The sequence below is a fragment of the Rousettus aegyptiacus genome, unplaced genomic scaffold, assembly GCF_014176215.1.
Source record: "Rousettus aegyptiacus isolate mRouAeg1 unplaced genomic scaffold, mRouAeg1.p scaffold_m13_p_14, whole genome shotgun sequence".
NCBI lineage: Eukaryota > Metazoa > Chordata > Mammalia > Chiroptera > Pteropodidae > Rousettus > Rousettus aegyptiacus.
Window position 1 is genome coordinate 49,514,628 of NW_023416289.1, and position 24,821 is coordinate 49,539,448.

Sequence of the window (24,821 nt, forward strand, 5' to 3'; positions counted from 1 at the left end):
GCAGCCCAGCCCCCGTGTCTTCTCCGCCTGCAGCACAGGTTCGGGCGTGTGAGGAACTCCGCTCTGTTGTTGTTTCTTTCAGACACCCGTGGAGTTTCCTAACTGTGAAGGGAAATCCTGCTGCTTCCGTGGAAGACCACACGGAGTATCACGGTAAAGACGGGCTGCGAGGGGCTCGGTCCCCTCCCCCCAGTGTCTCTGACCAAGAGGCCCTTCCTGAGCTCCTGTTCCCTCAGCACGGCTGACCCACCTCCCAGCTCCTGGTGGCATGGCAGGCCGCTTAATTAGCCATGTTACATCAAAGGGGGAAAGCCAACATGGGCTATAGGTCCATCAGCCAGATAACATTGACATTTTCAGAGAAGTCATCAACTTTGTGAGCCTAAAATAAAAGGCCTTTTGGAGAAAGTGGCAGCAAGCGTTGATTTGAGATCAATAAGAGTAGCTATTTGGAAATCATCGATTCAGTCAGAGGCCCAAATAGTGTCCCCATGGGGAGGCAAGGGCAGGGTGTCTGTGAGAGGGGACGGGGACAGTGCCATCCACAGAAGGAAGGCTCCATGCTTGGTGCAGATGACGTCATGATGCCAGCACCAAGCCGTGTTGCTAATGCTCAGTCCGGCGGCCACCAGTCCGGTAGTCACGGTATCTGCTTTCTGTTTCTGCAAGCAGATGTCTTGGGCCCATGGAGTCTTAGGCCCATCCAGGGTGACTTTGCCCCATTTGGATATTCTGGAGCTTTGAGGTGTAAGAGCCGCCAGGCAGTTTCTCTGGGACAGCGGCTCCATCTCCATTTTAAAGTGGCTCCATTTAGTATTTCTCCTGTCAGCTTAGTGCAGAGCAATCAATGTAGGAAAGACGGGAACCAGGACAGAGCCTGCAGGGGTACCTTGAGCCACACAGACTCTTCAGATGGGCCTTCCCCACGCAGCGGCCTCCGCTCCTGGGGACGTCTGGGGGTTCTACCGGGGGTTCTCGAGGGGAGGTCCCACAAGAAATGACGGTGGGAGCATGGTGCCTCAGCCTCCGAAACCAAAGTGCAGGAAAGGGCCGTGAGCTGCTTCCTCACTGGGAGGACTGGCCTGAAACTTCTTTTAAGAAGCAGCTCAAAGTCCCTGCGGCGGGAGGGACTTGGGAACTGCGCTGTGTGGCCGGGGCTGTTGGCAGCTGACGCTCTGCTTTCTGCCAGGTCACCGCGGCTCCGCCGCTGCCCGGGTGTCCAAAGTGTTCCGCTCAGAGCACGGCGAGCTCTTCAGTGTCTCCTCATCCAGCGAGTGGGTCCAAGGTGAGGCGCTGCGGATGGCCAGGGACACTGGAAACACCTAACAGACATCAGAAGCCAGGACGCACTGCGTTTGCAGGACAAGGACTGTTCTCTCGCACCGATAAGACCACTTACCTGTTGCAGAGTCAACTAAAGTTACAACTGAGATCTGTCTTTAGTTCATCAGGCCACTGTGGCTGGTAGCCCAGAGGTGTTTTTCCTCACGGAACCTCTCTTCTGTGGCACTGAGCAGGACACAGGCAGGACCAGGACCTGCCTGCAGGGAGACCTCATGTGGGGACGGGGTATAGAAGGCAGCACTCCTGGGGCGATGGGCTTGTGGGTGGACATCCCCTTCTCCTTTTTGAAAACATGAAGAATAGCTATTGCTTTTATAAAGCGAGAAAGTCAGGAGGAAGTGTTTTTACTTAAGAGGTGAGTGAGTTGGCAGACCGTTCACGAGCCACCGGTGCCCTGCCCTGTGCAGGCCTGGACCCACGGCTCTCGAGGGTGTGTGCGGCCGTGCCGAGCACAGCTTGCCCTCTTGGGCCTTCCTGTCTGACCCTGCTCTTTGCTTTCTGCCTAGATGTGGAGTGGACGGACTGGTTCCACCATGACAAAGTGTCACCCAGTAAAGGTGGGGAGAAGATTTCAGACCTCCGGGCAGCTCACCCAGGAAAAATCTGCAACCGTCCACTTGATATACAGGTACCAACTCAAAACAGGCGTGTCGTTATGAAGGCTTTGTTTTGAGCAGACTCTAGATTTCAAACCCTCTTGCCGTCTGAGCAGTGTGACTCTCATGGTCCTCTTAGGACACAGGTGACCCAGTGACGAGCATTCCCAGTTAGGGACTGATGATCTGCCCCAGCCACCGGCTCCTGAGCTCCGGAGCCAGGACTCAGGTTCTTTCCCAGGTCCTACTTGCGAGCTCCCTCCCCCAGTACCCCTGCATTCATAGCCATGGCTGAGAGCACCCCGCTCAGGGACAGGTTTGCCCTGCACAGCCTCACTGCCGAGACGGCTTCCTTTGGGGTCTTGAGTGTACAGGGTCTGGCTGGCATTTGGGATGCAGGCTGGGCCCACCCCAGGTGGAGAACACACAGCCTGGTTCCTCAGTAGCTGGAGAAGAGCCAGTACTCGTAGGTGACATGCTCTTGGAGTCACCATACGTAAAGGGGACTTGGACCGTCTTACACAGGGTGATGGGTCAGTACGCAGCCCCCACAGCCCACCGGCTCAGCTCTGAGCCACAAGCTGGATGGCAGGAAAGAGCAAGACACGGACCTTGTTCTAGAGGAGAGTCAAGCCACTTACATGCCAGGTATAGAATTAGAAGTCGTTTGAGAAAGACCTTCCTGCCTGTTTTTCCTCTTTTGGCCAATAAAAATAGTGATCGGCATCTGTCCAACACCTCCTCCCAGGTTAGATAACCTGGGAGGTCCCAGGCCATCCGACTGCTTTAACCCCACCGGTGGCATCACCCTGGGCAGAACTGCTCTCCACCTCGCACTCTGGGGGGACCCTGGACCAGGTCCCATTTCCCAAGGCAGACACTGTCCTGCGATCAGCGAAGGCCGAGGAGACCTTGCTCGGCATTCGGCCCAGCTGCCCCTTCATGCAGCTCCGTGTTACTGAGAAGGGCTTACTTGGATTAAGCTGCAAGGTGGGGACTTTTCTTGGGCCCAACAGAACCAAAAAGCACTAACACCCCCCCACCCGCCAAAGCACATACCTCCCAGATTTAATTTTCTCTCGCAACCCTTAGCATTCCAGCTTCACGTTTCTGGAATGTTTCTGAATTATTCATAATCTTATCCCTCCAGTTCACTTGGCCATGGGAAATCCAGCCCTTTACTAGACTTCCCTCTCCAGGCAGTTCTAGAAATCCTCGGGGAATGCTCGTCCTCCAGTGCCTCCTGCTGTTTGCTCCGCCAGCCGCAGGCCCCAGCCCACTCTTGTTCCGAGGCCCACTTCCCCACGCCAGGCAGACAGCTTTCCACAGGCATTTCTTGCGCTTCCGGTAGCTTTGTTTGCAGCCGAGACGCCAGCTCTTCCCCTAGTATGTGCAGGCACAGCTCATCCTAGGCACAAACGTGAAGTGAAACTTTACGAAGGCTGGAGGTGATCTAGTGCTTTACCTCTTGAGCGCCACCGTAGATAGTGTGCAACATGGATGCCTCACAGTCCCGGCCAGAGAAATCAGTTCAGTTATGTAACTTAGTCTCTGTTTCCTCCTGTGCAAACATGGGGATCATAATTTTTCCCTCATGTGATTTTGTGGTTTTGAAACAATGATACATGAAATGCCTGACCCATACTGAGTGCCCCCAATTTTTTATTTTAAGGTTATTTTGTTGTTATTATTATTATGGTAATGTTGCTAGTTATTTTATAATTATTAATTATTATGAATTAGAATTGTGTCCATTTCACTCATCAGTGATAGAGTTCTGTGTATAATCCAAAACCGAGGTCATTCTTTGGGTCAGAAAAAGGAAAAAAAGAGAAAAGGCAGCAGAATTAAGATGTTCCCTTAAAACTATTGTTGGACTTTGCACCTTGAGAAACGCCCAGCTCCATTTGATGACGTTGTCATAGCAGGTCTCCGTTCCACGGGGTCTCCTACAGAAGGACACGTGGCCTCGGGGAGTCAGGGCCTGACAGGGTCGTGTGACCCCGTCTGCCGAGCCCCTCCAAGCGTCTGCGCTCCCCTCCCAGAGCCCCTGCCCTTGGCCACTGTGCAGACCCCCGCCCCCCGTGAGAATGGGTGCCTTTGGCTTGCGGGGAGGGGCTGCACTTCAGGGCAGCCGGACCCACCTCTGCCCGGCCTCCTCTAGGCCGAAGGCTGCTGGGACCTGCTGCTTCAGAGTAGTGTTTCCTCAAGAGCACAGCTCCTTTCGGGTCAACTGTCCCTCGCCCCCCCCCCCCTATTTCTCCAGCCCTGGGGCCTTTGATCTCTGTGCCAAGGGGGGCAGCAGCTGCTGTAAATTGCGTGTCTGTGATGACAGCCACAGTCTTGATGCAGACACGCCCATGCTGGGGCGCACCCAGCTGGCCGGGCCGCCCCCAGCTGGCCGGGCCGCCCTCCTCTGAGCTCGCTGCCTGAATTTACCAGGCCGCGCGGCTGCTCGCCAGTCAGTTCCCACCCACTGAGACCCCACCCTGTGCCAGACGCTGGGCTGATGCTGGGATCGGAGAGACCCCAGAAGAAGCCTGGTCCTGGCCCTCCCCAGAGGCCAGACCCCAGTGGGAGGAGACAGACAGGGAAGGAAGGGCAGCACCGGGAGCCCCTGAGTGTGGCGCTGGGTGGGGCTGAGCAGCTCAGCTCTCTGGTTGAGTCAGTCCGGATTCACTTGCCACTTTGTGACCATGGCAAGCTACTCAGCATCTCTGAGTGTCGGTTTCCTTATCCCTAAAACTAGCAAAGACCTCATGGTTTTGCCACAAAGAGGGAATGAGAATACATGTGGACACTCAGCTCTGTAGCTGCAAGAGGGATTCTCGAACTTTCCTGCCTGTTAGAGTCACCTGGGTAGCTTTTAAAGGTCCGAGGCCCAGGCCACACCCAGACACGATCAGTCTGGACTCCGGGACGAGGCCGGTCACCAGATCCTGAACGAGTCCCCGTGATGCAGAACCCGCTGTGGCACCTGCGGTTGATGTGGTGCTCAGTGTTCGGCACGGGTCGCCCGGCGTTCATGGTGCGGGTGGGGGTGCTGCGAGTGGGGGTGCGATGAGCGGTAAGTAGCCAGCCCATCTCCGCAGAGAGCACCTTCTTGTGTGAGGTCCTCCTTAACGCGTCTCCCCACGGCACAGCCAGTCGCTAGACTGGTCGTGGGCACTGGGGCACCCCAGGCAAGGCACACGCCCGCCTGGCAACCTCATGACAGAACCGGTGGGGGCCATTGTGGCATACTAGTCTCAGGCCGTGGCACTTACTTTTTTGCCATTGGGACAGTTTTAGACTTGCGAGTGTGTTTTTATAGCATCGATCCTCAGCTTCCTCCATACGAAAGAATGACTCTGCTCTGTAATTTCATGCCGTTCCCAGGCCACTGCAGTGGACGGCGTCAACCTCACCACCGAGGTTGTCTACAAACGGGGCCAGGATTATAGGTTCGTGTGCTACGACCAGGGCCACGCCTGCCGGAGCTACCGCGTGCGCTTCCTGTGTGGGAGGCCTGGTAAGCAGCCCCTCGTCAGGGGCACGGGTGCCACGGTGGCTCTGTCCTTTGAGCCGGCAGCTGCATGGTGGAGTTTGGATGGCGGGGTCGGCTGCCGGCAAGCAGCTCAGGGTGTGGAGCTCCCGCCAGGCAGTGGGACGGCCCTAGCGGTGGTGGGAGCAGGCAGAGCCCCACAGTGCCCACTCACCTCTCAGGCCTGGTTGCAGACAGCCAGGACACAGTGGGCGGGGCCCCCCGCGGCCCTCCCGGCAGAGACACGCAGCCTGTTGCCTCTTCGGGTGCTGGATTATGTTAAACCCAGATCCCAAGACGCTTGTCAGGAGGAGCTGGAAATGGCCGGTTGTCTGCAGAGGCAGGGGCCATCCCCCGAAGGCAGTCATTAGGGACGGGCGCTCTTCGTGGGGAGGCTTACCACTACAGTAAATAACAGTTGAGAGGAGTTATATTTGTTCTTCGTCTTGAGCGAAGTGGATGTGGTGAGACAGCCGCAGTTAACTCCGGCTGAGGAGTCGGTGGAAAATTCCCATGCCCAGAGCTAGTGAATGGCCCTTTGCTGGCAGGGCTCTGTAGACGGCAGACACCTGCAGCACGGCTGAAGTTGGGGGGCCTGGCCCTGACCGACTTAGGAGGGGGAGGGAAGAGACAGACACTCCAAGTTGGCCAAGGGCTCACTTCAGCCTCTCCTGTTTTGGGTTTCAGTGAGGCCCAAACTCACCGTCACCATTGACACCAATGTCAACAGCACCATCCTGACCCTGGAAGACAATGTGCAGTCGTGGAAGCCCGGCGACACCCTGGTCGTTGCCAGCACTGACTACTCCATGCACCAGGCGGAGGAGTTCCAGGTGCTCCCCTGCAAAGCCTGTGCCTCCAACCAGGTCAGAGTGGCAGGTAGGACATCCACGAAGCCTGTCCCAGGCTGGTGGAACACAAGTTGTTAGGCTTAAAGGTGGCTGGAGTTAGCCGACCTGTGTCTGTCAGTTAATGCCATAACAGTGCTGCAGAGCAAAAACCCTGAAGCCCTCATAGCAAGCATTCACTCCTCACTAATGCATCCGCAGGCTGTCTGGGTTCAGCTCCTGCAGACTGAGTTTGGCTCCAGGCTGAGAGATGGGTTCAGGTCAGGTCTATGTGGCTCGCCTCCTCCCCAGGACAAGTTCTCTCATGGGGGAGATTGAAAGCTCCCAGGGGCTGTGCAGCCTGGGCTCAGGATGCACACCGGCTGCCACCCACACTCCCATGCATTCCACTGGCTGAGGCATGTCACATGGTCAGCACGCATGGGGTGGGAAGCCTACTTCGCCCGTCAAGATTAGGGGAAGGCGTGAATATTCGCCAGGCAGTCTACCACGTAGTTGTAAATCTTTTCTTCCTATGGCTTTTGGGTTTTCCTTTTTCTTCTCCTAAATCTTGACTCAAATGCCTTGTCACTTCTGCTGTGCACAGTGACTGGCATTGCAGATCGTTAGGGGTAAAAAGAGACTTCGGGTATAGTCGGGTCATTACTCTCAGTATAGAGAGCTAAGCATCCATTAGGTTCTCAGTTTGTACGCAACAGAATGTGGTGTGACTGTCTTAAGCAAAGAAGGAGCTCGTTGGGGGCTGGCTGCCCAGATGAGAGCGCTAAAGCAGACACTGGCCAGACAGGCCACGAGGGGATGAGGACGGCAGCTTCCAGGACCCGGGTGGCAGGAGCTGGTGGGCAGGGACCTCGGTGCGTCACTGTCTGCAGGCACCAGGCTCGGTTTCTGGGACAGAGCTCAAAGGTCACCTTCGGTGAGAGAGCACTGGTTGGGCTGGTGGCTTGTGGCTCATGCCCGGCCAGGAGGGGACAGGGCACCTTCACTGGCAGTCCCTGTAAGACAGCATCGAATGGAGAAGGGGTCACTCCCCGAAGGAAAACTGGCACGTGTTACTGGAGGAAAGGAGACGATGCATTTAAACCCCGGCCGTGCTGGAGACGTGTCAGGAGCTGGAGTAGGGGACGACTGTGGGTGAGAACTGCAGAGTTCTTGCAGTTTTAGAGTAAAACTGTAGAAAGTCAAGCACAGTCTTTTCGGCTGATGGGGATGTGCTTGAGAAAGAATTTGGGAGAGCAGAGGTTTGAAAAGGTGAGGCACAGTGATGGAGACCGGTGCCGTTACTTTATCCATGGGGCAGTGGACCCTGGTGGTCACGCCGCTGACACAGTCCACAGACACTGCCGCGTGATCCCAGGGCTCTGGCCCAAGGACTCAGAACGGCAGAAGGAGGGCCGTGCCTGCTTCCGGGAGATGGCGGTTTGGTGGGTGGGCCTCGAGGGAAGGCAGGAGGCAGCAGCTTGCATGCGCAGCCCGGGGTGGGCAAACTTTGGTCCCTGACACGGTGACAGAGTCTGGCCCATGCATGCCAGGCCATGCTCCAGGCTTTGGGTGTGGCAATGAGCCTGACATTTGGCCTCTGTCCCCCAGGGAGTCGGCAGTCCTATAGTGAAAACAGACACCCAGCAAAGAGCCGCCCAAATCAAATAAAATCCCAAATGTGGGAACCGCTGTGGAAGAGGAATATTGACGGGGGAGGTGACGAAGAGGAGGATTTGCTGAGTTAGAAACAGAAGTGTAAGCCTCCCCGGAGGAGTTAGTGACGGAGCAGGGAGCTGGGGAGGGCGCAGCAGGGCCCTGGGACGAGGAGGCTGTCGGGGACAGCAGAGCGCAGGCCGCGTGCGGGGAGGTGCCCTCGGGTGCCCGCTGCAGAAGAAGGCCGGGGTAGCGGGGGAGGAGGGAAGGGAGATATCACAGTGACACACGGTTTTCATTCTGGGGGGCGGTGGCCAATTAGATTTCCTCGGCGAGGGAAGACCTCCCACACCTGCGTTCACAGGGAGGCCCAAGAAGAGTGAGTTCCCAACGAGTGCGAGGCCCTTGGATCTTCACAGGATGGCTTCTGTGTCCCCAGAGACAGTACATGTGGACAGGCCTTCTGGGACATGAGGTGTCCTGGGCCATGAGGTGTCCTGGGCCGTGGCAGGAGCGGCGCTCACACTGTTTCAGTGGATGTCACTGCTCACCGGGAGGTGACCCGTGGCTCCAGGGCCGCATTCATGGCCTCTGGGAATGGGGCAAGTGCCCTGGGCCCTGGCCTGCCTGGCGGTAGCGGGGAGCGCCCAGCACCACGGGTCTGTTCAGACCAGGCCTTGTCGGCACCGGTGTTGGGCACCGACACCTGCAGGGGAGGTTTTGCTTTGAGCAGACCCTGGTGGGGCCGCTGTGGGGGCCCAGGGCGGCCCTCAGAATGCAGCACCCATGTGAGGTTAGGGCGTGACTACCTTCCCAGCACTGGTTTGGGGGCGAGTGCTGGAGAGCCATGCTCCTTGGCAGTGCCCACAGCCGGTGCAGTTGCTTCTCGAGGCCTCCCAGGGCTGGATGGAGGAGAGTGAGCCAGGCCGCTCTGGAGCCGGGTCCCGGGGGCGAGCGCCGTCTGCACAGCCGGCCCCACCTCACACCCAGTCGGCCCGCTCCCCAGTCCTCAGGCTCTCAGGCTCAGTGGACCAGCCACTTTGCTTGCTCACAGCTTTGGGGCTCACGTGAAAACAGCGCCTCCTGGTGACCAGTGTCAGAAAAGCCCTGGATGGGGCTGTGTATGTGTGCGCATGTCCATGCCCGAGTCCTCCCCTGACCCCTGAGGTGCTCGCATTTCTTGCGTTCAGCCCCAAGCCCCTTCTCTTGCTATCCAGCCCACACTGACGGGGAGCGAGGAGTCCACCTGCTCTGCTCCTCTCCAGAGCGAGGCACCCCATTGTCCCTCAGGGGTCTGCTTAGGGGGCCACAGAGGGATGCAGCCTTCCTGGCTCCTCCTTCCTCACTGCCCTGTTCCAGTAAACAGGCATTTTAAGGGTTTTCTGATGGGAAACAGATGGAGGTAACAAAGTCATGAAAATGTGTGAATCATCTAAAAAAATATTTCAGAGTTTCGCCAACCACAGTGTCGTTCCCAACACCTCCTGACATGGCGATTAGCAGCCCCTGCTGTTTTCCGCCCCGTTTGCATTCCCGTCGTTCTGCTGTGTTTGGAACTGGGCAGCCCTGCCGTTAGCTGGTGCTGCCGCTTCCGCGTCCCCTGTGATGGGCCAGTGCTCGCAGAATCCATCTCGCTCCCTCTCCTTGGCAGCCCTGCAGCGTGGGAAAACCAAGGTTTGCGACACTCACTGTCTGTACAGTAGCCACCAGCCATGTGTAGCCATTTAAACATAATGAAAGTGAAACAATTACAAATCGCGTGCCTCAGTCACACTGGCCAGATGTCAAGTGTGCGGTGGCCCCACGTGGCTCATGGCTAGCATGCGGGACAGCACAGAACCGAGCGAGACCGCCACCCCAGAGTTCTGGCGGGGGTGCGGGTGTGGGCTGAGTGGGTCTGCTCACGCCGGGCCGGGGTTCGGACTCAGAGCCGCCCAGCCCCAGAACTGCATGTCCAGCCCTCCCCTCCCCCATGAAGGCTCCTGCCCCGCACGTCCCCACAAGATGGCTGGACTGTGGGAGGAAGCGGATGCTTTGTGCATCAGACTCACTTGCCGGGGACCTGCCAGCTGATTCCCTCTAGGCCCATCCTCAGGGTCTGAGAAGGGCAGTCTCCTCGCCAGTTACTGGGCCCGGGTAGGTCTGAGCTGCAGGACCTGTGTGTTTCTCCCACTGGAGAGTCTCTGATGCTTCTTCTTCAGGTGACTGCAGAGTGGCCAGTCCTGAGCCTGCCTACAGGGAGCACTGGGAGGGAGGGTCAGTGTTTGGAGCCCTGTGTGGGGCGACCGTGCCCAGCCCCTGCTCCCCAGGCCTGCCCTGTCCCTCGCCCGTGCTCCTGGCCCTGCTGGGCAGTTGAGACAAATCCGACTTGGCCGTGTCGGCTGCCCCTGCTTGGCCTTCAGTGTCAGCACTGCCAGAAGCCCGGGCGGGGCAGCAGCTGGGCGGGAGGCCCCAGCACACAGGCCGGGATGCCAGAAGCCAGGACACACGGCCTCTTGGGCCACAGCCGGGAGGGGCCTATGAGTGCCACGGCAGGACGGACAAGCTGGCGTGGGCGGCAGCAAGGGGCAGGGACGGCGAGACCGGAATGCACTCGCGGCTCTGGTCTGACTTGCCTGCTCCCGGCCGCCTAATGGACACAGTCCCTGCATCCACCTGCACGTCACCCCCACACGCCGGCCGGTGTCCCCCAGGGAACAGGACAGCTGTCAAAACTGAGGTTACTATAGGTGTGAAGCTCGTGGTGGGAGCCCTGGGTGCCAGCCCTCACCTGAGAGCTGCGTGTGTCACTTCCCTCACGGCAGCCCCCTGTCATGCCGTCCTGAGCATGTTCTGTAGGTAGCTCGTTGAGCAATCCTCTTGAGATGTGTGCTGTTATTGTCTGTGTTTTCTAGATGAAGAGCCCGAGGTCGAGGGGGCTTAAGCAGCATCCAGGGACCAGGGCTACCGTCACCAGGGCTCTGACCCAGATGGCCGGGCTCCAGAGCCACAGTCCTCCTCACCTCGGGTCCTGGCTCTGCAGCGTGTTTGAGACTGGTCCCCAAGGAGGGTCCTCTGGTCGGTGTTCTGCATGAACATTGCATTTTAGGAGGGGCATTGATGAATCAAGAGACTCCCCTGGCCCAACCTGCACGTGGCGCGAGGGCCAGTGGGAAGTCCGTGGTGTGCGGCCTGGTCCCCTGGCTCTGCTGGGTGCTGCGAGCACACAGGGTGCGGGGGCTGATGCGAGGGTGCTGGGGGAGGCCTCCACAGAGAAGGAGCCATTGCAGCTGGACCTCAAAGGACAAAGGGATGCTTCGTGGACAAGGCAGAGACTGTCCCAGCTGGAGGGAGCAGCTTAGATAAAAACCTGGAGCCGTGAGCCGGCAGAGGCTGTCCAGGGGAGGATGGGTGGCCGGGTCTGACTGGCTCCTGAGGGTGGCTGTCCGCTCGTAATACTCCATTCGGAGGGGACCTGCTGCTGAACCCTAGCACTGTAAGACACTGGCTCCACGACCCAACCAGAAGCTGCAGCGGGGGCCCCAGGGGCGGGCCTCACACTCAGCAGAGCCGACTCGCTTCCTTCTGTCTTCCCACTGGTGTCAGAGCCGGGGTGGAACCGCAGGCCGCCAGCGCTGCGTGGCGTGCTCCTGCCCAGACCTCTGGCGCCCGCGCTTGCGGGGGGTCTCAGTGCCTCACAGTAATGTGGCTCTCTGTAGGGCTAACATGTAATCCTGAGACGTTTTTAAAGAAGGACTCTGGTAGGCCGAATAATGGCTCCCAAAGATGTCCACATCCTGATCCTCAGGACCCGTGAATGTGGGACCTTACTTGGCAGAAGGGACTTTGCAGGTGCAATGAGGCTAAGGCTGCTGAGAGGGAGACTCTCCTGGATTGTCTGGGTGGCCCCGTGGAACCCAAGAGCCCTTGTGAGAGGAAGGCAGGGAGGTCAGAGTCAGAGGAGGCAGTGACGTGGGGACAGGCACAGGCCACAGTGATGCTTGCTGAGGGTGAAGGAGGGACCACCGGCCAGGGGGCTCAAGTGCCATCAGAACCTGAGAAAGGCTGGGACGGACCCCTGGAGTCCCCCAGGGACCCAGCCCTGCCAGCACCGCAGCTGCTGACCCTGTGAGGCTGACCCTGCTAGCCTGCCCTAGGACTTCTGACCTCCAGGACCATGAGGAAAAAATGTCTGTTGTTCGAAGCCACTAAACTTGTGACAGTTTTCACAGCAGCCCCAGGGAGCTGATCCTGGTTCCAAAGAGGATGTGTTTTGGCCTTGCCATGGGCCAGTTTCACATCTCGAACTATGATGCTGCAGAGAAGCTGCAGCTCTGAGTCTGTAGAATTCTGACATGACAAACATCCCTGGAAAGACTGCGGGCCCACTGCGGGGCATAGGTGGGGTGACGGGCGGGAAGGGGGGCTGGCTCCTCCCGGGGAGAGAGCAGGGCGGGGTCTCTGCCGGGGGGGGGGGGTGCAGTGGTCAGCCCCTTGTGACCACAGCCTTTGCATGTGGGCACCGCGGTGTCACGGGGCCGGGTGAGGTGTGCTCTGTTGCTGAAGCCAGGGTCACAGTGACGCCAGTTGGTGTTTGTGGCATGGCTCAGGCTCAAGGATGCACACGAGGTGGCTGCTCTCTGTAATACCGGCCTCGACTGGGAGGCGAGCGCCCACCAGACAGGTTCACAGCCTTCGGGGAGCCGAACGGCGAGGCAGCCACGGGCTCTTTACTGCAGAAGAGGGTTTGCAGTTGCTCTGGAGGCAGAACTTGGGGCTGAAACTCAAATCTAGCTCCACAGTCCTGCATTCTCAGTGGCCTGGGGGGAAGGTGGTGGTACAGAGGTGGGGCAGGGAGAGAGCAGCCTCTCCTGTGGCCTGGGGGGCAGAGGGAGGGTGTGGTGAGGTCCATGCAGGGTGGGCTGCAGGCTCTCATCCGCCATTCCCGTTGGTGCCAAGGAGGCCCCCACAGCCCACCACATGCTGGACGCGGGCCTGGCTCTGGCCGGGAAACCCGGCCGTGGAGGCCAAGGGAAGCCGAGCACTGCTTTGGGTTTGCACGGCTTCATGGGAGTGGCTTTGGAGAGGGGCTTGTCTTACGTCCTTCAGGATCCCAGCCGGTGGGCAGTCCAGGGCGCAAGCTCTGTGGGGCTGTCAGAGACCAGGTGTCCTTGCTCCCTGCTCCGCCATCTCTGGGGCCTGGTTCTCGGCCCCTGGGCAAGGCTGGCCCACCCACAGATGTCCACATGCCAGCCCCGGAGACAGAGCCAGAGCAGGGGCCACCTGTGGGTGCACATGTCAGCTCTGCGCACCCCGTGACCACACTGACCACAGGGGCCTTAGACACGCGGTTCTCCTGAGGGGTCACGTGTCTCACTAAAACCCGGAGAGTCTCGTCCTGGGAAGCAGAGGAGGGGAGAGAAGCTGGGGGACAAACCGCTATTTTCCCTCAGGCTTCAGACCTAAACACATGTGGCCGTGCATCCTGGGTCCTCACCCAGAGTAGGAACTCCACCTCCCTGGGCTTCATCCTTCTAGGAAGTGGGACTGGCCCTGAAACCCCCATGCGCGTTGATCACGGAGGCCTGGGCAGAGGCCCCGGGCCCAGCAGGACGCGTGGCCCCTCACCTCCTCCCATCTCCCTTTCTGGCCCAGGGAAACCAATGTACCTGCACGTGGGCGAGGAGGTGGATGGTGTGGACATGCGGGCCGAGGTTGGGCTCCTCAGCCGCAACATCGTGGTCATGGGGGAGATGGAGGACGCGTGCTACCCCTACGCCAAGCACGTCTGCAGCTTCTTTGACTTCGATACTTTTGGGGGCCACATCAAGGTACGGGTCTGCTTGCCCGAGGCCGTCAACCAAACCAGAAGGCCTGTGGTGCCAGCCTGTGGGCGGAGTTCTCGGAAGGCGAGGGGACGGAGGGCAGGGCGGGTAGAGAGATCTCGTGCATTGTCCACTGGCATGCTGTCCCACCTGTCAGGGCCTGGGAGCAGGAGGTGAAGCCAGCGAGGGGACGTCTTCCTGCCCCCTGGTCACATGGCACACGTCACGCTCGCCCCCTGCCTTCGCGATTACAGCCCCAGTCGTGGCTCTCATTCCTTGATCCCTGCCTGAAAGAACTTGGGTTTAACACACAGTGAGTCGTGGGCACAGTAGAGCCATAGAAAAGACAAGTGCTGAGCAGTGCAGGGAAGGAGCACCTCCAGCAAAGACTCACCTGGGAGCTTCCCAGTAAAGTCAGGGCAGTGACGGGGACACTGAGCTGCAGGGTGCGTGCACAGTCGAGAAGGTGGCATCAGTCCCCAGAGCTCGCGTTTTCCTGGCCTTAAGCCCCAGGAGGAATTTCCTCTGCCTCTCTCTGTGAAGTGCCTCCCCTGGCATAGTGACAAGCCTCAGGTGCTCCACGTTCTGCATTTGGCCATTGCTTTCAGTGACGGAGTGAAGCTGGTAGAATAATAGTGTCTCGGAGTTTTGTGGGGATAGTTCTCTTTCAGCTAAAATTATGTGCTTTGAGGATTAGGCTTTTTGGTAAATAGCTGAAAAAAAAAAATAGCGTGGAATGTACAGAATTAGTAGTAGGGACCATACTGGCCTTTTAGATGAGACGGTTTTCTATGGGATTTTTAGCATCCCAGGTCCCTGCTCACTCAATACTAATAGTGCTCCCCAGACACGTAACCACCCCAAAACACGACTACATAGTTCCGATGTCCTTTATGACGGTCGGTGGCTTAGGAGGCAGGAGACGGGGGCGGCACGGATCTCTGGCTGCTGTCCAGCCCCTGTGCACCCCCTCGTCCAGCAGCTCATCGTCTTGCCACACCCTTGGTTATGATTGCACCTTGTCTCCCTTCGGGTAAGAAGGGCCAGGCGTCTAAGCACTAGCGGGGACACCCTCGATGACTGGGTGCCCGAGGTGGCGTGAACGAAGCCCCTGGAGGATTGCACAGGGGCGTTTTCAGAGCGTGGGGACCCGTGGTAGGGGTCAGCGAACGCGCCTCGGCTCCTCTGACTGTTGGCTTTCCTCCCCCAGTTCGCGCTGGGGTTCGCGGCGGCGCATCTGGAGGGCGTGGAGCTGAAGCACATGGGGCAGCAGCTGGTGGGCCAGTACCCCATCCACTTCCACCTGGCTGGGGATGTGGACGAGCAGGGCGGCTACGACCCACCCACGTACATCAGGGACCTCTCCATCCACCACACCTTCTCGCGCTGCGTCACCGTCCATGGCTCCAACGGCCTGCTGGTAAGTGCCCTCCCCCTGGGGAAGCGGAGGACCCCAAGTGCCCTCCCCTCGTCCCCACGCCGGCCAGCTCTCCACCGTGCCCAGGGCTGCTGGGCCAGAAGGCCATTGTAACCTAGTCACTTAGTCCACAGCCATTGGGGGCCGAACCATCCTTAGTTCAGACTTCAGAATGGTTTCAGCTGACAGCAGGCTCCAAACCAAAGAGGAAGGAGAAAATGGGATGTCTCCGTGCCAAAGGGCACCCAGATGCAGAGTTTGCGGTGGTCACTGGGGGTCCAGGTCCTGCTGCGCCTCCTTAGAGTGATGGGAAATCGGGGGTCATTCTGTGACCGTGTGGCGTGACTGGTCTGCTGGCTGCAAAGGGGGACTGTGCCAGCACTCTGCCGTGGCCTCTGCCCGGCAGACCCGAGTGGCTTCTGCAGTGGAGACTTCCGTCCAGCCGGTGTCCGGCACAGGTGCTGCGGGGCGGGAGGTCTACATCGGCACAATGGTGCATGCGTCGTAGGCTTGCCCGCATTTGCACAGATAATTCCCACACTAAGTCGATCCTTCTCTAGCAACTAGACTGCGTCCTCTATAAACTCTTCACATTACACGTGACGAAATGGCACTCTGCAAGCTGCCTCCAGCTTGTGTTTGGTTTGGCTTATACAGCGTTTAGAGAAACGTCTGATCATTTTTACACTAAACTGATAATTTTACACCAAATTGAATTTCCTCTAAATGGACTAAACTTATATTCTCTGTGAACTTTAAAACCGGATGTCACAAAATGATGCCCTGCCAGCCGACTCCAGTGACCAGATGTGTTTCATTTGGCTTAAATGCCGTTTAAAGAAACATTAGAATTTGTTTCCATCATTTAAAAATTAAGAGACTTCACGTAAAAATCTGGATCCTGGGCTTCTCTTGAAGTGGGTGGTGTTGGCAGCACCAGACCACATTCCTGCCTGGCATCGGGGGACTGGGCCAGGGTCGCAGCTGCCCATGGACCCAGCCTGTGCTCTCTGGTGGACCCTGCGCCCACCCCTTCCTAGTCCATTTCAGTAAATGCCTTATGCCAGCGTCCCCGAGGCCATTTGCGTTTGTGACTGTTGCTTTAACCCTTTCCCGTTTAGAAAGAGTGCAGTTCTCTGCCAGTGTCTGGTCTGGCACGTAGCTACGTGGGTGGGAGGCAGGCCGTCGTAGACGGTCCCACTCCGCATGGCCATCACACTCAGGACACGTGGGAAGGAAGCGTAGGACTGGTTCAAGAAGGCTGACTCCCAGGAGCTTTACTTGTCTCAAGCATTTATTCTAAAGTATCATCTTTACTTTATCTTAAATTCACCTATGTTTAACCTCACTGAAGAGAAAGATTCAGATTTCTGGAGGGCTGGGGCTGCCAGTCTGGGTCGGTGTGAGTGGCAGCTGTTGGGAACCTCGGGGAGATCACAGGCGCACACCGCACATGCAGTGTGGACTCAGGGCACTTTCCCACCCGCTGGCTGTGCGGCCTCAGGCCGCTCGTTCATCAGCTCGTCTCCAGTCTCTCCTACGCGCTGTGGGGGCCGTGACCGGCACCTCTCACAGAAGCTCGGGGAGAAAGTGCGTGTCTTTCGCCATCTCTGTGCCAACAGCAAACCTCAGAGCAGGCAGCCTGGGTCTCAGCAGCAGGCTAACCCCAGAGGGGACATGGGGCAAGAAGCACTGAAGCTGGGCGAGAGACGCGCTGTTGCCAGGACAGCCCGCATCGGGACAGCGCCGAGAGCATCAGCAGGGCTGCAGGCCGGGGAGAGGCTGGCAGAGGCAGCACGGGCTAGCAGTCCGAGTCAGTGCCCCCGCTGTCCTGCACCCCCAGGCCTTCCTCCTCTCTGGCCTCAGGGGCGCTGGCTGCCAGACCGGGAGGGAGCATCCGTCAGCCCTGGGCGTCATCCGGATGCCAGCCCCGTACATGTATGGCAGGGAGGCCAGCGTCCCCTGCTCCAGCCTCAGGTCTCTGGGAACCATGGGAGAGGCCCTGCTTCTCCTGCTTTCTCCTTTTTCTAGTGTCTTGAGTTCACAATCTCCCTCGCTGGCTTCTTGCTTCTTACCACTGCTTCACGTGTCCTTCCCACATGGCCTTGGATGAGAGACCCGGGCTCTCGTCTTTGATTCCCCAAACGTCCCCTGGCCAGTGCTTCCACGGGCAGATTGGAGCAAGAGATGGGAGGAAGCAGGGGGCCAGTCACCTGGAAATGGGGTGGCAGGCCCCCCTTCCTTCCCCCCTAAACCCGCTCCTCCCCCACACCCCTGGGCTGCCTCAGGAGCTCGCTCTTCTCCTTGTTAGGTAGGGAGCGGTTTGGCTCCGCTTCCCTCCCCAGCTCCTGTCTGCGTGTGCACTTACTAAGACGCTGCATGACCAATGACCCCCCACTGCAGGCTCTTCAGCAGCTCAAAAAAAAAAAGGTAGAAGCTCAGAAATCACAGCTCTCCTTTTAACATATCTGCTGTCGAGGTTCTCACTAATGTGAATTATGTCTTACCCACCCAGAAGGCAGGAACAGGTGTAGTGCATTTCTGTTTGCATGTGTCTTAGGCAGGAGTTTTTCTTGTGTACAGGTTGTTTGTTGGTGGAAGTCATACAACTGGGGTGACGCTGTGTTTTGATTTTCACAGAACAGTTCCACTTTGTCCTTGGTGTCCCAGCCTAATTACTAAGCACACCCCCTTTTACTCTCAAAAAATGCTCTGGTTCACATGACAAACTAAATGGTCACTGCCTGCCGCGGTCCCTGAGAGCTGAGGAGTTCCTCTTGCAGCGTCTCCTGTGTGGACAACAACTGTTGAAGACTTGAAACAGATTTCAGGAATCACTTTCATGACTGCCAGCCATTGCCAGGGAAGAAAGGGAAAAATACAGTTAGTGCGAGAAAATGTCAGAGGTCTTACGCATGCTTGTGGCTAGCACGCCTAGGGACTTGGTGGCCACCTACATGTCTGAATGTGTGTGTCTGTCTGTCTTCTTACCTGTCTTATCTCTGTCTGCCTGCCTACCTATCTACCTACCTGTCTGTCTGTCTATGTCAATCTGTGTCACAGTTCAAGTAATTATGGCACATGTTCTAAGGAGGAACAGAGGTAGAATGCTAGAGCTGGCAGGGACTTTAGCGATCACCCTAAGGCACAAGAACACTTAGACAAGTCACACAGCAAATCCGTGGCTGAGCCACGACGCGACCTTGTCTTCCGCTCCCCGCCCAGGGCTTTCTTCTGCGTCTCTGTGCTTTTCAGTGGCCCAGGTGGGGCTCTCCCCGCCACCTTCCCAGCAGGGTCAGTGTGTGGCCACCCTCATTAAGTCCAGGAAGCAGTGACCTCATGGTGTCCTCACCAGAGCAGGCTCACATGACTTAGTCCACGGTCCCCTACTGAACCCTCGTGTCACTTTCCCACACCGCAGGGCCTCGGCCCTGACATCTCCAGCAGGAGGAGACATTACAGTCACTGCCCTCCCCAGGTCCAACACCTGTGTCTGGTCCAAACCCCCGGCGCTTTTCATAGGGTCTGCCGTACAGCCGATGCTGTTCAGTGTTTGTTGACTGAATGCATGAGCACATGAATAACTGGACACTGGGCAAACGTCGCCCTGTCTTGACCCCTACAGATCAAGGACGTTGTGGGCTATAACTCTCTGGGCCACTGCTTCTTCACGGAGGATGGGCCGGAGGAACGCAACACCTTTGACCACTGTCTTGGCCTCCTTGTCAAGTCTGGGACCCTCCTCCCCTCCGACCGTGACAGCAAGATGTGCAGGATGATCACAGAAGACGCGTACCCGGGGTACATCCCCAAGCCCAGGCAGGACTGCAAGTAAGCGCCCGCCATCTGCACCCACTCTGGCCTGCGCCGCAAGGCCTCGGTGGGCGTGCGCACCCCTGACCTCGGCCGGGTCTGACCCCCACGCCCCAGGGCTGCTGAGCCGCCTGCTGCTCCCAGCTCCCCTTATGGGGCTGCTCTCCCTGCTCCCTGAGTTCTCAGTGGCCCCGTGTGCACCGTTCTTGTCCGAGGGAACCACAGTTCTCCCCAGCTCTTCCTGATGTCACACAGTGCTCTGGGACGGGCCGGGCTGCCACCTCGTTCCCGGTGTGTACACGCAGGCACAGCCACACCGGTTGGTGCCTAGATGAGAGAGACCGGGCCTGCCCTGTAGGAACAGCCACTGTCCAGGGTTCTTTTGAGCCAGTCTCAGACTTCAGCCACAAACTGCTCCCACACTGAGGAGCCGTGCGCCCTCCCAGCCCTGACCCCTCCATGCGCTGCGGGGGAAGCTGGGTTTCAGCTAGCAGGTCGGGGTGTCTCAGTCTCGGATACGAGACCATTCAGCGCGGTATCGGGGTGCCTGGCATGGCCCTGTGCTGCAGCATGGAGCCAGGGGCCCTCTGCGTGATGCCTTTCAATCCCCCCCTCCCACCCCGCAGTGCTGTGTCCACCTTTTGGATGGCCAACCCCAACAACAACCTCATCAACTGCGCTGCCGCGGGGTCCGAGGTGAGCAGGAACGCCTCCTCTTTAGGGGTGAGGGCCGGGGGTTGGAGGTGGCTGGGGCCAGCCCTGACATGCGTGTGCTGTGAGCCCCAGGCCAGGCTCAGGATGAGGAGGGAAAAGCCAGATTGGGAGTCAGATGGGTTGGTTTTCAGTGACGGCTGCCACCTCATCTCACTGGCGATCACAGCTGATGAGAACGAAGCGGTTTATGCATCTAATTCATTATTAGGTTGCAATTAACGTCACTTAGAACAGCGTCTGGCACATACATGTGCAAGCTGAAATAATGTCGCCCGATGCGATGGGCGCGGCAGCCGACCATCTGATGTGTGAGGACGCTGAGCTGGAGAAAGCTAGCGTGCCCACAGGCGTGCGAGGGTGTGAGCACGGCGCCCTGTCTACACGGCCTTGCCGCCCCCACCGCCCCTGCTGCTCGCCCCATGGGCCCCTGTGCCGGTCTGGTGCCGTCTCTGCAGAACCAGAGCAGCGCGGAAGACGCTCAGGAAGCTCTCCCGTGCCGTGTCGGGACGTGACGCTGAGACCCAGCTGCGCAGAGCCCCTCACTGACAGAGTCGGACCCAGCAAGGGGTGTTAGCAGTCAGGGCGTCACTGCGTTTGCCTCAAACTTCCATCTGTTTCGGGAGGTGTTGGAGGCTGCGTGTTGGGGGCCTGCGGCGGGGAGACCGCTGGACCCACATCCCGGTTGGGGCTGTCCGGTCACCCGAGAGGCTGGCTGGTGCTCAGGCCTGCGGCTTCCCTTTGTGCCCCAACAGGAAACCGGGTTTTGGTTCATTTTCCACCACGTGCCGACAGGCCCCTCGGTGGGGATGTACTCCCCGGGGTATTCGGAGCACATCCCCCTGGGGAAATTCCACAACAACCGAGCACATTCCAACTACCGGGTAAGTCTGTCTGGACCCCCAGCTGAGAATGGGGCTGGAGGGGAGGCTGAGAGCAGAGACACCGCTGGTGTCAGGGTGGGTGCAGACCAGGACCCTGGGGCCCCAGAGGGGGACGGACACATTCAGGGTCAGATACGAAAACAAACATAACAACAGGCTCAGCCAGGGAGTAGACCAAGAAGAGGAGATACATTCTCCAAACACACATGCGCTTACAGCCGGGGCGGCCTGTGAGGACAGCAGGGCAGGGCGAGCAGTGTCATGTCCCAGAAGCTAAGGGAGAAGAGAGTTTTGGGGGGCAGGGAGCAGAGGCGAGGAGGGGCATTTCTGGGATCTGTCGCACAGTGGTGGGGCGCATGTGTGGGCTGACCGGCAGACCCCTCTGCGGGATGCCCTTCATGGCGGCGGTGGGCCGCGTGGTGCCTGGAGGCTCGGAGAGCATGGAGCGGGGGACTGTGTGTGTGTGGGGGGGGGTGGGTTCCCACGTGGAAGCAGGGGTGGGCTCATGGCACAGGTGAGCATGGACGCAAGGAGGGTGGTCGGTAGGAGAGGGGGGCCGAGGAACCTCGAGCTGGGGGGATTCGATGTCTGAGCAGAAGGGGCGCGTGCGTGGTGCTTGCTATGCGGCCGCTGTGCCTGGGCTCTCGGCCTGGGCTGTCCCAGCTGGTCCTCAGCCACCTGCCAAATCGGCCACAACAGAGGCCTGGGAGGTGAGTCGGCTTGCCCAGCAGCGCAGTGGCCAGTGACCTTCAGTGAACCGGAGGAGAGAAGCCCGAGTCTGGCGTCCCTGCGAGGCCGGGGAAGCCGGGAAGGGGGCACGGCCCCACTGGGCGGCAGCATTCAGCCACCTTGATGGCCACTTGCCCTGCCTCACAGAGAGGACACCTTCACAGCCAGATAGGAAAGTGAGCTCCTCTCCATGAGCCAGGCAGGATCCAGAGGAGACCCTGGGCGGGCCGCAGACCCTGCCCCAAGGTAGAGGCCAGGCTGAAGCTTGGCAGTGCCTTTGAGTCACTGCAGACACTTTTTCCAGGGACGCATGACCTCGTCCTTGACGTGGGTCCTAGTCTCGTAACTGCCCAAAGCGACGTGCATGCTGGGCATAGATGTGGCCGTGTGGCCTTGGGCAGGCCCTGGACCTCAGTTTTCTCACACGTTCCTCATAAAGGACACCTGGCTCGGGACGTGGCCGGAGCAGTGCCGAGCAGAGCCCGTCCTTGCCCTCCATCACTGCGGGCCCACCCCCATTCACATGTCAGCGTCCAGGAGTATGCAGGGACCTGCAGCGGGCTCACGGCTCTGAACGCGGGCTCACGGCTCTGAACGCCGGCTCACGGCTCTGAACGCCGTCTCTCCGCAGGCCGGCATGATTATAGACAACGGTGTCAAGACGACCGAGGCCTCAGCCAAGGACAAGCGGCCCTTCCTGTCTGTCATCTCTGCCAGGTGACCCACCATTGGGAGCATGCCCTGCGTGGGGAGCCCTGCCTTCCTCTGTCCTGCACACTCAGCTGGTTGCAGGGGCGACCACGGTGAAACCTGGACAGGGCGGAGTCTGAATGAGGGTCTGGGGTGTCAGCATGAGGGCTGAATTAGGTTTTCAGCAGGAGCCAGCAGCTGGTCCATGAACAGGACTAGCCAGGGCCCCGGCAGGTCAGGCTGCCTTCAAAAGATGAAGAGAGAGGGCGGGAAACATCTCACCGTCAGTTTAATGGGAAGGAATGTGCAGGTTGTAGCTGGAAATTAATCTGCAGCTCAGCTGAAGGCCAGGGCCACTTTCAGAAGGCACCGTCAAAGCGTCAGGCGACTGGGAAACCGGCACCCTTCACAGAGGCCCAGCCACGGGGTTTCCGTGTGAACTGAGTAGCACGGGTGACATGGGAAGCCACAGAGGACTGTTGCTGGGCCCGACGTCAGTGTGCATCTGGGCTCAGTGCTCCGTTTTGTAGCTAAGAAGCTAAACCCCAGAAAAGGCTCTAGGTCAGCTGGACCCTCAGTTGGTGGTGAGCTGGCACAGCCCACAGTGCTCCCTCTCTGGCCCCGTGGGCCACGTCGTATGCCAGGTTTGGGCCTGGCTACCTGAGCTTACCTCTGAACTTTGACCTCACCTGGGGGCGGTGCTCCTCAGTGGTGCCAGTGACCAAGAGAAGTGACATGTCTGTTACCTGTGTGGGGCTGGGCCCTGGAGAAAAGACTTGTTGCTTCTGTGCTGAGCTCAGAAAGTTCATTCCTCAGCCCAAGGGTGGGAGTCAGTGTTCCAGACACCATAAGCAGAGAGCAGCTCACAGCCTGGAAGGGAGTCAGTTCAGGCGTCCCCCCAACCCCGCCTCCCTGTGCCCTCCCCGTGCTGCATTCCAGGTACAGCCCCCACCAGGATGCCGACCCCCTGAAGCCCCGGGAGCCAGCTATCATCCAGCACTTCACCGCCTACAAGAACCAGGACCACGGGGCCTGGCTGCGCGGCGGGGACGTGTGGCTGGACAGCTGCCGGTGAGTGCAGACTTGTGTGGCAGGGCAGAAAGTGGGCGTGGCGCTTCCGCCCTGGGCGGAGAAGAAGGCAGGACGCGGGAGCGCGGGGGACTGGCACTGGGCCTTCTGGTCCCCCAGCCAGGCACAGGCACAGGATGGCAGCAGGCAGTGACCCCAGAGCCCCTAAGAACAGCATGCGGCCTCTGCCCACACTGGACGAGGACTCAGGAGACAGGCAGCTGCGTTGAGAGTTACAGGAGTGTTATGGGATAGCCTCCTGGTCTGCCTCTTGTGTAAAAAATGGCAGATCAGAAACTCTACACAGGAAATGAATGTATTTCTCCTTTTTATTGCGACCACTTAAAGGAGAAACAAAGGTGAACGGGAGCAAAGAGGAAGCGACAGTGTGTGAGGAGGGAAATGTTCAGAGAGAGACAGAGACGGACGGACACCGACTCTGGGGTGGAACCCCGGAGAGTCAGATGCAGGCAGGAGGCGTGAGGGGCCGCCGGCAGGGGAGCAGTGGGGTTGGAGTCCTGAGTTTCAGGAAGAGGAGGAGGGAGGAAGAGAGCCGCCTGGGTTCGGAGGGCAGCGTGGTGTCCAGGTGGTGGTAGCGGGTAGGAGTCGTGAGCCCGGGCAGCTCCCAGCTCGGTGGGATGAAGAGCGTTCCCACAACAGTGGAGGTTGGCGGGATGAGCTGCTCATCCCTAGAGCAGAGGCCCAGGTACACTTGAGGGGCGGCTGTGCAGGGGCGGGCAGAGAACATGGCATCAAGGCTAAGACGCTCTGCACTGCTCGAGGTCCAGCAAACAACTCGGTTCTGCTTTGCTGGGAGTTCAGGCCCCACAGAGGGAGGCTCTGAGGCCCCTGCCAGTGGGCAGGACTTCTCATCTTCCAGTCTCGCCCACTCCTGCCAGGGTTGCCCAGGTCTGCTAGCACCGAAGTTGCAGTCCCCTGAGGGGCAGGGTGGGCACAGTCGGGTGGACAGAAAACCAGGTCCTTTCAAGGACCCTTGCAGAAGGATCACTCTAGCAGCTGCCAGACACAGGCAGGGTGAGGGGGGCACTCGGGGTGGGGGGAGGACAACTGAGCTGCCGCAGACGTCCAGGTGGGACAGACTTGCAGACGACGGAGTTGAGCTGAGACGGAGCCTTCGGGCTGGCGACCGGGCTCACATGGGGGAGAGGTGTCTTGTTCTCCACGTGCTGTGAGCTGTTCCTTGGAAGAGCAGCTGGGAGGGTGACCGGTGTTCGAGTCACCCGCAGCCTGGTGGGGATGGAAACTGCATCTCTGTGAGATGCCCAGGGACTCGGTGGAGAATGAGAGGACCTCGGGCAGGGCCCTGGGGGCCATCATGATAAGGAGAAGCACGAAGGGCCTGGGAAACGAGAATCAGGGAGTTGGGGGCAGGACCTGGGGCGCACAGTGCCCGGAAGATGGGCCTTGAGCCATGGATTAGAACAGGAGGGGTCAGATGGGAGAGTGTCGGGGTAAGCAGCCCCGAACGAGAGTGCGCTCAGGCCACCAGGACCAGCCTGGCGCGACTGGCGCAGAGGACAGGTGGCTTCACTGGGGCGTGAGGCACAGGGCCGGGGATAAGGGCTCAGCTCTGTGGGTCGTGTGGAGTCACCGGCGTTGAGAAAGCAGGGAGTGGTTGGCATTCACGGCACTTTGAGGAGATGTGTAGGACAGGTGGAAGGACCCCACTTATCTGCCCCCAAGAAAAGGAGATGCAGGTGGCCGTGTCCTTGGCCCCCGGGTCTGTGGCAGCACTGAG

At 59.0% G+C, this 24,821-nt stretch overlaps 1 protein-coding gene across 5 annotated transcripts in view; it reads left to right on the plus strand.

Moving 5' to 3' along the window:
* LOC107500506 (cell migration inducing hyaluronidase 1) overlaps positions 1–24,821 on the plus strand; it is a 113,247-nt gene that overhangs the window by 71,669 nt on the left and 16,757 nt on the right. For all 5 annotated transcript variants that reach the window (XM_016125821.2, XM_036231863.1, XM_036231864.1 and 2 more), the window contains 12 exons: positions 83–153; positions 1,190–1,285; positions 1,851–1,972; positions 5,319–5,451; positions 6,151–6,342; positions 13,581–13,756; positions 14,961–15,170; positions 18,793–18,998; positions 19,607–19,676; positions 20,447–20,575; positions 21,936–22,021; positions 22,934–23,065. In XM_016125821.2, coding sequence (XP_015981307.2) covers positions 83–153; positions 1,190–1,285; positions 1,851–1,972; positions 5,319–5,451; positions 6,151–6,342; positions 13,581–13,756; positions 14,961–15,170; positions 18,793–18,998; positions 19,607–19,676; positions 20,447–20,575; positions 21,936–22,021; positions 22,934–23,065 — 1,623 coding nt within the window. The remainder of the gene's footprint in view (positions 1–82; positions 154–1,189; positions 1,286–1,850; positions 1,973–5,318; positions 5,452–6,150; positions 6,343–13,580; positions 13,757–14,960; positions 15,171–18,792; positions 18,999–19,606; positions 19,677–20,446; positions 20,576–21,935; positions 22,022–22,933; positions 23,066–24,821) is intronic.